Here is a 14,524-nt window from a genome sequence, read left to right as displayed (position 1 = left end):
TTGACACTAAAGATGGAAAAATGGATAGATTTCCAATCTAATATGCTGCCTTTGCAAAGATCAACTATTTTGATGTTAGGACATGACCAACAGTATTAGAATCATTTAGAGTATTTCCTTAGAGAATTGAATATACTTAAAAACAGTGAGTTTAATCCTAAATGCAGTTTTATCGCAGATTCGTACTCTTTCAATGTTTATGTTCTTCATTATTATATAAGAGTAGAGAGTTGTATCATGTTAATTTTTGACTGAGCAAAACTTGGCAAAGGTATAACTTTGTAAAGTAGGGTACCATATATTTTTGCATTCAGGCTTACAGTTTTGATGCCCACAATAGAAGATTTTTAGAACTGAATTTTTGATAATAATAATAATAATTATGTTTTATAGTCCATGATACCAGGCAATGTACTTTTGGGTCTACAAATGGCTTACAGTATATGAGACTCTCCATATTCCCAGTATGATAGGAAGATCATTCAGTACCCCTTTGATCTCAGTTTTGTCTTTCTCTGTAAGCTGAAGCGTTTGAATATCTGAAGTGAAAATTATTGGCACTAACAATGGAAAAATGGATAGATTCCCAATCTAATATTCCACCTTTGCAAGAATCAACTATTTTGACGTTTGGACATGGCCAACAGTATTAGAATCATTTGGAGAATTTCCTTAGATATCTCAATATACTTCGAAATGGCGAGTTTAATCCTAGATGCAGTTTTGTTGCACACTCGCTCTATTTTTATGTTTTATATTCTTCATTATTATTTAATAGTACTGAGTTATATCATGTTAATTTTTGACCAAGCAAAGTTTGGTACAAGGTAAAAACTTGGTAATGTAGTGCACCATACTTTTTTGCATTCAGGGCTAATGTTTTGATGACCACAATAGAAGAGTTTTGGAAACGAATTTTTGATAGGAAGATTGTTCAGTACTCCTTTAATCTCATCATTGTCTTTCTCTGTAAGCTGAGTGTTTGAATATCTATAGTGTACACTTGATTGCAGATTCTTGTGGAGACTGGTGTAATTGGAAGACAAGCTAGTGGGTCTGTTAAAGTGACGGATGGAGAGACCGTAAGTGAAATTTGCCTTTTTTACTGGTTCGTATAACAAATAAATGACACCGAGCACTCTGTGCAGCTAACAATCCATTCAAGGAGATGATTTTACATCTCAAATGTTTCTTTCAACTTTGATGGGCATGCTATATTATCTTAATCATATTAATATCAAATACAAAATCATGGCAAGATGCAGCTTCAGGAATAATTGACAAAGAAATATGCACACAATTGTATGCTAACAGTTGTTCTTAAACCAATTTGAAGAATATCATAAGTACATTATTGAAGTTCTGTATCTCCTATAAGAAAATAAAAGATCTTTGAGAACTGTTGTACAGCACTGAGATTTATAGCTTTTATCAATTTTTTTTCTTTTAGATTTTTTTAACACCTTGCTTAAATCAAAGTAAATGTGATCAAGTGCTGTTAATATACAACATCTACAGCAAGCAGAATTCCAAGAATCCAAACAACATGCAAATGATGAAAGAAAATCTATATGAATTGAAATTTTAAATTGTTCAATCAAATGAAATTTGTCCTGGGGATGACAGGTATTGGGTCCATTACAAAATTAACTAGAATTCCTACTGCAGTACAACAAATCCTTCCAACCATGGGAACCAAAGGTGGCTAACCTTAGATACCAAATGTTGGGATATAAAAAGTAAACTATTACAAGATGGAAATTTGAAATTAAGTATGCTTGTTCAGGAAACATCATTCATTAAGCGTGCTTGATTGTAGAATACCATTAAGAGATTTAGGAATTGAAATCAACAACATAAGAAATCATCAAAACCCATGAGAGCATCACATTACACAATATTTATGTGGAGAGGCCCTTGTGGGAAAAAAACCCACCAAGAAGAGAGGCCAACTATGTATTATCTTCTTCAGACAAGATTACAGTAGAATGAGGACAAGGTGAGAGCATGCTGAGACTAGAATGAGGACAATAGAATTATATGAAAGATATTGGTGGCTAGCTATCCAAGTTAAAAAAAAACAAACCCATAGAAACAATCAAGCCAAACTGATTGATAGTGTGAGTGCACATTCCAAATAGCAAAACTGATTGAATGCAAGCGGAATTGTCAATGCCAAAATAACTTACTAATTTACTTGATTCTGATACACACCAAGCATGGTGGATGATATACTAAAAACAAAGAAAGGATCCAACAAATAAACTGACTAGGATCTTATAAAAGAAAGAGCAGAGATCCAATGTTGAGTTCAGGATCTTCAATAATAAAAATGGACAACTATGAGCAGTAAACTGTACAATATTACAAAATGATAATTATTTGAAAACCCAAGAATATCCAACAATAGTGAACTAAGAATGATCAATCACTTTTTTTTTATCGTCACTGCATTAGACTATGATTGAATTGTAAATTGATAGCACACCGTGGAAGCTGGACAATGTCTTGAGCTGACTGTAATCGAAATAATTCTGAAAATGATATAGAAATGACTGGTATGTAGGTGTCATCTTGTATCAACTGATCAATACTCAATAAACTGAGGATATACTTCCTATTTAGACTGTCATAAAGTATAAACATAGCAAATCTCCAGATCAAGGATGCGATTAGGATTTTTAGAGACTGACCCATAAGTAAAGAACCTTGGAGATGAATGGCTAGAGTATAAGAAACTGCCCAGCACAATCAAAAATTCATTTGCAACCCAAATAGAGATGCAACTGTCAAAATAAGAAGGGAAAGAAGTTACAAATAGCAGTGAGTATTATTGGAGGTCACACCAGGTTTGATAAACAGCAGCAAAGTACCCCAAAAGGATCACACCGGGCCTTATAAACGGCAACAAATTGCCCCAGAAAGTCATGCCAGGTCTAAAAATGAATAACTAGAATGAGGAAAGACAAGACGTCTAAACTTAAGACTTCATTATCATTTCCATGCGCAGTTTAACTTCAGTTTACAGCAATATATAGGGAAAACAACCCAGTATGGCCTTGCATGGAAAGTATGACCTGCAACAACTTGTATGGCCAGGGATAAAATATGAATAATCATTTACTTTCAGTTTCAAATATTTCTCCTCCCCTGCATTTGTACTGTCTTGAGAAACTAGTACAATCAGAATATTTTATCAGTAATCTGCAGTAAATGACTTTACCAAATAGTACATCCTTGAAAGGACCAACAAAAGTGTACAAACAACTGAGAATGAGTATGACCTATAATAAAGATAAGAATATCATTGAAAACAATGAATAACTAGTTGGTGTGAGTCATGTGACTGTTCAAAGAGGTATAGCTAGCAAAGAAATGCATCATGCTTCCCTGTAGACTTTACAGCTTGCACCCAATGTCACTGAAAATGGGAAACCTGAAATAATTTGCTGGAGAAGCCCATTGTCAATTCCTATATGGAATTGTACTAAAAATTAGTAGGGTTTTTGTCCTCTAAGCTTTGCAATTCTAGAAGGTTTTTCGTCTTCAGGAAGACAAGAAGATGGACACGTTCATTTAAAAAAAAAACGAGATTGTTTCAAAAAATATGAAGACCTTTTTCGAAAACATTCCTCCTGCTTATAACTTTTTTTGAGGAAATAAATTAGTTTTTTTCCTATCAATATTCTGCAAATTTATAAAAAATATAATAAGTGTCCTTTTTAAACGCCTTTTTGCACCATGGGTCTAGCAACACTTTAAATAATCACTTAAAACATCTTTTGAAAATAAATAAATAAATAAATATAAGTTGTGTTTTAATTTTTATCTTTTGACAGCTTAATTTATTTGTTCAATTAATATTACCTCTGAAATAATCAATATAAGTTATCTTTTAATATAAAGTTACTTTTCCTGGTAACTCAAACTAATTATCTAATTGTCTCCATAATTTTGAAAAAGGGGACATGACATTAAATGCAATCTACTGTGAAATAACTGAACTATCTACAAAAAATTTCTTTTCACACCTTTAACAAATGAAAATGAGGTAATTGTTTGAAATTTAAGATGGTTTGAAAGTCTGCTCTTCCCTTTCTCATTTTCTGATGTACAAGACTCACCTCTTTATATTTAGTTAATGCTCTGATGGATCTTGGTGATACGTATGCCTTCTGGATATGTGGATATGCGAGTTGAGACTGATTCTAGTGCATTAATTCATATGGAATGCTACAGTCATGCCAATAAATTGGAGATAGTATCTCATGAACAGAAGGTACTAGTCGACCTTGTGTAGTGCAATTCTCGAGCAGACATCTCCAAGCAACAGCATCTCTACAATCATTTTGAGTCAAGTTGTGTCCCTTTAGTTACTCCTGAATCTGAGAGATTCAAAATAAAAATAAAACCAATCCAAAGTAAAAAGGTAATCGTCTCAAAACATTTGTTATGGTCATTTTCCAGTGTAACGTTAAATGTAATAATTGAGATATCAGTGTAAAAACTTTTATCACAGATTCTTGCAAAAGCAATTTTTCCATCTAAACATTTACAAATTGTATTTATCCACATATTTATGATGATATGCTTCATTGTTATTTTATAATGTTTTTAGAGTGCATCCCTGTTAATCTAAAGAAGCTACCTCGCTTCAAGATTAGTCTCATAAAGCTGAAAATGGTTTTACACAGTAAAATTAAAGTTCAGAAAGACTATTTCTTGAATAAATTGTTTTTTTTGTAGGTTATATACACATCTGTTTGTGTGGCAGATGATCCAAGTGAGCCAGCTGATTTCTTTCCATTGACTGTCAATTATCAAGAGCGTTTTTCAGCTGCTGGACGAACAAGGTTTGTTATTATTATATAGAAAATATAATCTTTATCTTTATTATTAGTTTTTAAGCAAATTTGAGATTGATGCTTTGCAGATTGCTTGTTAAATAACAAGGTGTTTACTGGTTTGGTGACTTAACTGCAGTGGTGGATTTATAAAGAGAGAAGGAAGAACAAAAGATCATGAGGTACAGGGGCTTGGAGTTATAATTTTCTTTGAAGTAATGAAAGCTTATCATATATGGTGGAATATATTTTCTAACGTATAATTTTTATCTATTTGCAATCAACATGTTGACAATTCAATGGTGCACAGATTAGTTGAATCTCTGGATCAACTTGTAGGTGTCAGTTTTGGTATAATCATTTTTTGTTAGACTTCATATTATATTTATTAGAATAATATTTGCATATCTTATAATTAATGGTCAATAATGTATTTTTTAGTGTAATCTTAGTTATATTAGGTCCTTTCTAATTTTGTCCCCAGTGAATGATTGTTTCTTTAGGAAACATTGTCAGTGTAATTGCTATATGTACATCTTCATTCGTTTAATAATTAATGCAATTACCATTGTAACAATATTGAATTGGAAAAGGCATAATGAAGTAAACCTATTTGTTGTATTGTATTATGTAATTTGAGAGTCTTGACAGTTGTCTGGTATATACACTCCTTGGTCAATCACTTCATTTTTGTATTGTTGCCTCTATGTCTATATCTAAGGATTTCTCTTGGTTACCATTGACGATTTCATGAGTACATGAATTTTGTTTTTTTTCATTCTTGATTTGCCAAGTATGATCCAAGTCTGAGTTTGCAAAGTACTCTTCCAATTTTGTTATAAGTCCTTGTTTATAATATCATCATCAATTTGGAAAGTCTTCCCTATTGTTACTTTATGTTTCCTTGTTGTTTGGAAGATGACTCTTTCTTTTGGGGCGGATGATTTAGTCAATGCATTATATCTATTATTATGTTTTGATAATATTGGATATCTGACTGTTTTTAAATTGTTTGTCAGCTTTGGGTAGTTATAAGCGTTGGTTGGTTGACGGTTGTGTTCCTCTTGGCAATTGTCAGGTCCTTTAAATAGATTGTGTGTCGTCAAGGAAAGCAATATGATCTAGTTGGATCAACTTTGATCCTTGGTTGACCATCTTTTGTCTTCTTCTGTAATAATTTCATGTGCGAATAAAGACATTTTTTACTCATAATTGGTATACATTGCCATCTCTATTATTAATTCATGTATTTATTTTATCAGATAGAGCAGTAAACAAAGACTTGACAAAGATTTGGTATATTGAAAAAACAATTAAATATATAATTTTTTAAGGATTTAAAACTTGTATGATGCACCTTTTAGTAAATAAACTTTAAAGACATAAACTAATCAAATAGAAGCTATTTCGATCACATACACAAGATACATCAATCATGAGTATAAAAGCAATATTTAGTTGAAGAAAACAATATTCTTTAGATATATAAAAATATTATCGAGTGTGTACAAAACAAATAAGGTACTTATCTTAGTTATTCATAAATCATGTTGGATTGAAGATATAGATTGGGAGGAACGTCTACTAGTTACTATGGGCATATCAAACAACATTTAAGGTAACTACTAAACATACACTTTTTCAACTAATGTATAGTCAAGAAGGGATGGTACCTACAAAATACATGGTTTGTAGTCTAAGAATTTCTATAGAAAATAGATTGGGGGAAAATGAAAGTCTCAAAGAAGGACATCTTCACTTGAATAAACTAGATGAATGAAGAATTATGGCAAAATGGGCCACTCAAGTAGTGTAGAAAACAAGAAAATCTTGGCATGACAAACATCCTTGAAGAATGAACTTTAAGCCTAGACAATTAGTACTAAAATATAATGACCATTATGAAATTAAATTGGGGAAGTTCAAAGTCACATGGCTAGGCCCATTCAAGATTAGAGAAATATTAGCAAATGGGTTAATAAAGCTAGAGAACTTAGATGGAACCATGACAAATATGTTTTAAATGGTTCCAAATTGAAAATTTATAAGGTGAGGCAAGAGGCATAGGTAGCAGTGAATATGATAGGTTGGGAAGACATGGAAAATGAAGAATTGAATGAGAAAATTATGGATGAGAAAAAGATTGGGGGAAGTGCTATAACAAGTCTGCTTCCACACTTAACTTAGTGTTTGTTAGGTCCACTTGCAAGATTAATTAAAATCTATGGTAAGTGGCATACAAATTCACTATTTTCTGACATATGTTTGGGTATGTTAGCTTTGACCTCCATTCAGGAGATGTTGACTTTGGTTGACTTTTTGGAGATGGGAGACTTGAATATTCAAATGAACTTATGAAAGTATACCAAAATTTCTTCAAAAGATACCCTTTCCTACCTCTAAAAGAAGTTGCTTTGGGTCATTGCCCAATGTTCATGGTGGAATGATCACTCGTGGTGGAACAATTTGGATATGACCAAACTGTCCAAGTGTTTAGAGAAAGATTTCTTTAAACGACTTCCTCTACACTACAACCATTTGGAGTTTGGCATATAGTACATAATTGCAATGTCCCCTTTTCTAGGCGACATGAGATGAGTAGGGGTTGACTTACCATTCGAGTTCCCGTAGGTCAACGGTATGGTTAGGGGACTCATTTTGAGGGTCATGGAGCTTTGCAGGGGCTCTATGAGCCGTTTTGGACCTTCAGACGTCAGTTCCTACTTTTTAGGGAGGTCTCCTATTTTTTAGGGAGAACTGGCAGTTGACTTGATGACCACTCGGGGACCAGGGAGCAGAGCAGGATCCTTTTGAGCAGTTACAGGTGTTTGGAGAGAGGCTCTTATTTTTTAGGGCGAGTCCCTACTTTGTAGGAGGAACTGTCAGTTGCCCTGCAGGACTTAGACACCATCAGTGATCACAGTGCTTCAGACGAAATTCAAATCTGAGTCGCGGATTTCATTTTATGAATAAATTAGGAAATATTAAAATGTTTCCTAAGTTCGATTAAATAAATAATAATAAAGTGAAATAATACAATCATTTTATATTAATAAAGTGGCCCTTTGACACATTTTCCTAGAAGTTATAACTTAAATATATGGCCACTTTTAACGAGGAATTAGATCCTCAATGGGTCAAACCACTTAGGGGAAGTATCTTTTTAATAAAAATAAACATTTTAACATGTTTAATGATGCCAAAAAAAAGTCCAACCCTAACCCCAAATAGGGTTTGAGGAATGTTAAAAGAGCATTTGGGAGCTCATTTTTGCATTATGTGATTGAGAATTTTTGAGAAGAAAACTATTTTGCAGGTCTGCAACGTATTTTGCAGGTGTGTGGAATTGGGGACGTAGACCTCCATTTCTGAGAGAAAGGATGAAAACCCTTTCATATTTTGTCAATTTGGAATGCTGAGAATGCTTATATCTATCCAACAAGGGGATTAATTAGAAGAATGTTGACACTTACAACAGCAATTGGTCATGAGAATCAGATCTGAGCAATTAGAGGGTAGATTTTGGTGAATCATTGCAGTTTGTGACTAGCCATCCCTCTCCCAGCCTAGCCGTACACTCCTAGCTTGCCTAGGGATTCACATAAAATAAATTGGAGGGGTTTACATCTGGTTTTTTGTGCAAATTTCATTGTCAGCATTAGGAATAAAGAATAGAATCATTCTTTCAGGTTTATGATATCATTGGAGAGAGAGATATGAGCAAATCAGTGGGGAAAATTGACTAAATTCAATAAAGTCTCCTGGGGGCCTGAAGGAAACAGTAGCAGTTCTATCTATTTGTGCAAGACTTGTTTTTGATAATTATTATTTAGGAGAATAAAATCTCAAGGAGCAGTTAGAACACCTTGGAAGCTCCTGTAGCAGCAACTGGATTCATTTTAGTCAATAAAAAAACCCTCCAGGAAAGGCGTTGGACTCCTGGTAGGCCAATTTCGGCATATCATTGTTGAATTCCATTATTTATTGGCATTTGTTAATTGCTGTTATAATATCAGTCAATTTGAAAATTTCTTTCTAGTCATTAGTTCATGTTTTATCATTGTTGTTCAATTGCATTGTCAAATTCTCAAGGCATATATATTACAAAACACAAAAAAAGCATAAAACCTCAAAAAACCAAAACAAAACCACAAACTCCATCGCTGGTCAAAGTCAAAAATTGAAACAAAATCAGCAGACTGGTTAAGATTCTAGTTTGGAATCTTTCAATAATCTTGTGTAATAACCACCCTTTGATTTTCTTTTATTTTTTGCCAATATGAAACATTAACATAAACATACCAAACAGAGATACACTCCTGCCTTAAGTTTTGATATAAATAATCAACATTCATACAACTGCTGTTGCAAAAAACTGATGAATAATCGTTTCAAAGATTGCCAATACATGATATAGACATAACCATGAAATACCAACATGAAAATACCTTGGAGATAGAGTTAAAAATGTGTATTGCAGGTCTGAAATGTTATGAAGGAATTGTTGCAGATCTGTCCATATTTTGCAGGTCTTGGCAGCTATGAAAATCATCAAATCACCCTCCAATCTTGCAATAGGATACCACCAAAAGTTACTAATCGCATTACATTTGCCTAGCGATGTTCAAACACCCTCAAAAGCAAGGAGATGGACTGGTACAGGCCTGTACACATTGGAAATGAGCTTCAACAAAGCTGATATTGTTAGACACAATGTGCCACTGAGAGGGGGGGTGAATCAGTGGTTTACAAACTTTTCCCTTTATCTATCCTATGTGTGTATACCGGTTAGATGGGAGACTATCACAAATGCAATCACACATAAAAGGACATCACATAACACCAACATATACGAGGAAAACCCAAGATGGGAAAATCCTCGGTGAGAAATGCTGTTGGAGTCTACTGCTCCAATCCAGCCTCACAATGGAACTCTGATTACAATGTTTAGGGCACAAACCCAATGAGCACCAACCCCTGATTTAGGGCACCGACCCAAGGAGCACCAACCCCTAATTTAGGGCACCAACCAAAGGAGCACCAACTCCTGATTTAGGGTACCAACCCAAGGAGCTACAACCCCTGCACCGAGCTCCAACTCAGTGGTCTACTATGAGTATATTCAATTACAAAAGTAATAGTCTTGTTACAAATGAATTTTGTAACCCTTCTGCAAATCTCTCTACCAGTTCTCCTCTTTCCAATTCTCTACCGGTTCTCTGCTTACCTCTCAGCTGCAACTCTATCTCCTGATGCAACTTACTCTCTCCTGCACCTCCACTGGTTCAGTCTCTTCTTCTTCTTTGCCGGTTCAGCTCTCTGCCGGTTTTGTCTTCTCTCTGCTACACTGTTGCTCTCCACCAGTCTACTTCACTCAATCAGATATTCACTATTTGATCACCGTTGGTTCTTAGCTTACCTTCTCTGCAGTCTTCTGCAACTCTTCTCTGTTGGTATGGTCACCACTGGTTTACTCCTATGTCAGACTCACTGGCTGACTATTGGTAGCCTCGTTGATGTCGGCTGAACCCTTCAACCCGATTCTCTCTTTCTCACACCTAGTCTCTTCTCAAATTGTTTTTTTCACACTTTACTAATTTCTCCTCTCACATGTAGCTTGCATATTTATAAACTGGTTTTCTCGCCAAAAACCAATTCAAACTTCGGGCGGTTAGGGTTTCTTCTTCGATCTCGAGGCAAACTAAAACCAATCAAATCTCATCAGATCTGATTGCTTTGATTGATGAACTGCAACTCATCAATCAATCCCGACATTGTTGTGCCTTCCAGAACACGCCTTCCTCATTTAGCAATCTGCATTTAACCTGTCAACAGATTTCTTGGTCGATCACCAAGAATGGTTTCGTGGTTTCATTCACCTGCCTCTTTTTGCTCAATCAGTCTGTCCTGGATCTCTGTTGTCCATTTGACCTCGAGCTGCAAACCTTTGCTACGCATCCCGTGAATCATGTAGTCGACATAAATGTCGACCTGCCATCATCTAACTCGCGGACAGACACTTGACCGACTTGCGCATGCATGCCACCTCAACTCCACGTGGCATCTTTGTCGATATCCATCTTAGCAAAGGTCTCTGTGTCAGCTAGACTCGGTCACCGACAATCAACACACAACCGGTCCATCTTTTCTGCCGGTTCTATAACCCTGCCGGTATCTCTCACTTTGCCTGTTAACCAACATGTCTACACTTTGCTGCTCATCTTCCGATGGAACACTCAACCGGTCAATACTCTTGCTAACCTATCTTATGCACATCCTCATTAGATGGGAGTCTTCCGCATTTGCACTTTGTCAGCATTACTGGTGGACATACTTACCGGTAAACATCTTGATGACACCATGTCATCAACCTTCAACTGTTTCCATCTAAGGCAACTGCATACCGGTTGCACTCTCTATTTGCAGTTGCTCAGCCTTGCCTTCTTCATCATTAGCCTGGACCATATCTCAACTGGTTTGTCAAAGTGACAAACCCATCACTTCTTTACTTTTCTTTTTCTGTCTCGGTAGCACATCATGTCAACACATGCTGATCCGGTGTACATCCTTGATCTCATGTACTTAAGGCAACTTAGTGTTTCACCTGTTCATCTAGTGTGACCCTTCAATCACCTGCCTTCTACTCTTCTCTCTTATCTCGGTGGACTATGTTGCATTTTGTGCATAATAGGAGATAAGCTCCACTTACTGGTGGGAGTGGTTCTTTGTCATTTGCATTCTGCAATGCACCAATGTGGCTTCCCTGTTTGAGCAACATATCTTCAAACAGGCACATGTGATCCGGTTGGGGCACATTCATTGTCAGTCATCTCTTCAAATAGTGACTGCATCTTTATCCGGTGGGAGTCCTGTTGTTTGATATCCACACAGTTTACTGGTGACCTACACATACTTCACCTCCGGTGTTGATGTGATTTAGATAACATTCCCCCTCTTCATCACAATCAACCGACCAACATCTTGCTCTTTTACAGATGTCATCATTTACCGGTTGTTATATCATACCGGTCTCCTGTCCATATCTTCAACACAAGTTAAACACTAATTTGTGTATCGGTGACTCCAATGGCCATTATGGCGGGTGACATTCTCTCCTTTACCGGCGACTTGCCAAGCTAGGTGACATCAAAGACATCACATCCGGTAAGCATCAATGACAATGCTGCACATACATCTCTTATACCGGTAGCCATCCTATACCGGTTGACATCAATGACAACACAATGCCAACAGATATGACTGAACTAGAAGTTGCAGGGAGAAAAGTGAAGAAATGTCCCTTAATTACCCTCCAACCTTGACTAGAAAACCTCTGAAAGACATCGATCAACTTCACACACACCTAGCACTTCCTATCCACCCCAAAATGGTGATAAATGACAACTACAGGTCTGAATTAATATTTCTGTCATGCATAGTTATTATGTATGGCACTGAAAACAGGGGCGACCAGCCAAAAAACATTCCAAACTCCTCTTAACTCAGCTTGTTCGTGGTGTAATGGGCTGAACACAAGGACCATTCTAAGGTGCCATCAAAGGGGAAGAAAGAGCCCATAAAACATAGGAGTTTCACCTTGGAAACCTCAGGTCTGTACGGCTAGCAAAGACTTGGGTATGGCTTCCAACTTCCTTGAACCTATCAAATCAAATATGTACGGCCTGTGAGTACAATGAATGGAACTGGTCAATAGGTAGATCAGTCTACAAAGTCCCTATTCCTGTTGCAATTAGTACGACCAAGGCCTGAAAATGACTTGCAATAATTTTTTTCCAGACAACTAAGCAAATAGAAGCTCCAAACAAACTCTGTGAATTGAAAATCACACTCCAAAAATGTCAACAAAATCAGAACACATCAAATACCTTCATTTTGAAACTCCAAAACAAACTCTGTGAAGAACAATGGTGATTCTTGAGTAGAACCACTCAAATCTAATAAGGGATTATCTCTCAAACCCAAAGCTAGTAATCCAATGAGGGTTTTTGCCCTCAAAAGATTCGAGGAAGAACATGCAAGTTCAATCCAACAACATCATGGTATGTGTAAGCTTCAGCATATTGGCAAATGAGATCCCAAACCTCCTTTTATGGCTTTGGAGGGGAATGTTTTTTTTGAAATAATATAAAATAACTCATGTTCCCTTTCATGTGCAAGGCCCCCTTCACTTTTCCCTAGGCGTCCACTTTTGAGGGGACATAAAGCAATTTAATAAAATATAACACTTAAATAATGTAACTTATAACATTATAAATATAACTGTATATTTTAAGTATTTCGCTTGAGTTGTGGAAAGCAATGCCAAGGCATCAAAATCTAGTTCTGATCATGCCATGATGCAATTGGAGCAGTGGGAGGATTATTGGTGCCAACTTGGAGACTTACTAAATATAGATGTGCTCTCCTTGAAGTTTGGAGAACACTCCAAGAGTTTGAAAATACTTTTGAAAGCATCATTGCAATCTATTACACCAAGGTCATTACCATTAGTGAAAACTAAGAAAGATTGAACCTGATCTCTCCAAGAACTTTGGATTTATCCGCAAAACACCTAGAAGCTTATGGGAAAACTTGGAAACTTGCCAAAAGCTCATGAAACGATATTGCTAAAAATGGGGACAATACACTGTGGCAAATCCATCTATATATGAGATGAAGAAATAATCTAGTAGCATTAGCTAGAAGGGCCAAGTTTAATAGACTCTTCGCTAACATTAAAAGACAGCAGAAACAAAGGTATTGGTTTTTTTGAGCAGAATGATCACAAATTTCCAAGGGGACGAATATAGCTTGCACAAAGGAGATCTATTCATCTAAGCTAAGCGTGTTAACAAATTGTTTTAGTTTTCTAACAAGTTTTTTCAAAATTTTAATGATTTTTTTCAAGTTAAAAAAAAAGGGTTTATGATTTTTTTATAATGTTTTTTGGTGTTTGCTTTGAACTTTTATTATTTTATACATGTTGGAAGGTTGTATTTTTTAATTTTTTATAGTTAAAAAATTTATAAGTTTTAAAAATAGCAAAGTGCAATCTATTTGGAATGGCCACTAGTTCAGGTTTAGTGCATTGAGACACACACACAATTTAAATATGATCAAGCATCTTGTCTATGGAAATATGTTGAAATGCTTGCTCAAATTCCAAGAGGTGGGGCTTTTATTTGGAATTGTAATGAGTGTGTATTCCAATTTAAGAGCTCATATAATAGAGTGAAAGCTCACTTATCTATAAGTGGTTGTGGAATTAGAATATGTAAAGGACGAAATAAGAAGGGGTTGCCAAAAGAAAAAACTATGGTATTAATTAAAGAACAAGAAGCTAATGCTATGTGTGAGACCAAATTTAAAATCTCATCCTTTCTTGGAGACACCCTATTCAAGAAGAAGACCCCTCTCCTTATTGAATAAGAGGCTTATTGGTTAAGGCAAAATGAAAATAAGATACATTGTAGTATCTATGCCAATGGTCTTCTTTTTGACTTAGTGAAATCACATTATTGGTAGGAAATAGTGGTGACAATCAATAATGTACCTTTTGGTTTCATAGCTCCTAGGCATGAAAAGGTGTGCACCACCTTATTGCCAAAAGAAATTTTTGTAGAGACATCATTCAAACCAATTAAGGATTCTTGGAATAAAACAAGAGTGCCTATTATTTT

The 14,524-nt window shown here is 35.5% G+C and overlaps 1 protein-coding gene across 2 annotated transcripts in view; it reads left to right on the top strand.

The window, feature by feature from the left end:
- The window catches only part of LOC131054346 (probable polyribonucleotide nucleotidyltransferase 1, chloroplastic), a 264,974-nt gene that overhangs the window by 76,470 nt on the left and 173,980 nt on the right, over positions 1-14,524 (top strand). For both annotated transcript variants that reach the window (XM_059218603.1, XM_059218602.1), the window contains exons 2-4: positions 1,014-1,082; positions 4,747-4,853; positions 4,984-5,026. In XM_059218603.1, the coding sequence (XP_059074586.1) occupies positions 1,014-1,082; positions 4,747-4,853; positions 4,984-5,026 (219 nt within the window). The remainder of the gene's footprint in view (positions 1-1,013; positions 1,083-4,746; positions 4,854-4,983; positions 5,027-14,524) is intronic.

The sequence above is a fragment of the Cryptomeria japonica genome, chromosome 3, assembly GCF_030272615.1.
Source record: "Cryptomeria japonica chromosome 3, Sugi_1.0, whole genome shotgun sequence".
NCBI classification, from domain to species: Eukaryota; Viridiplantae; Streptophyta; class Pinopsida; order Cupressales; family Cupressaceae; genus Cryptomeria; species Cryptomeria japonica.
Note: the sequence above shows the minus strand (reverse complement) of the source record. Positions and strands in the feature narration are given on the sequence as shown.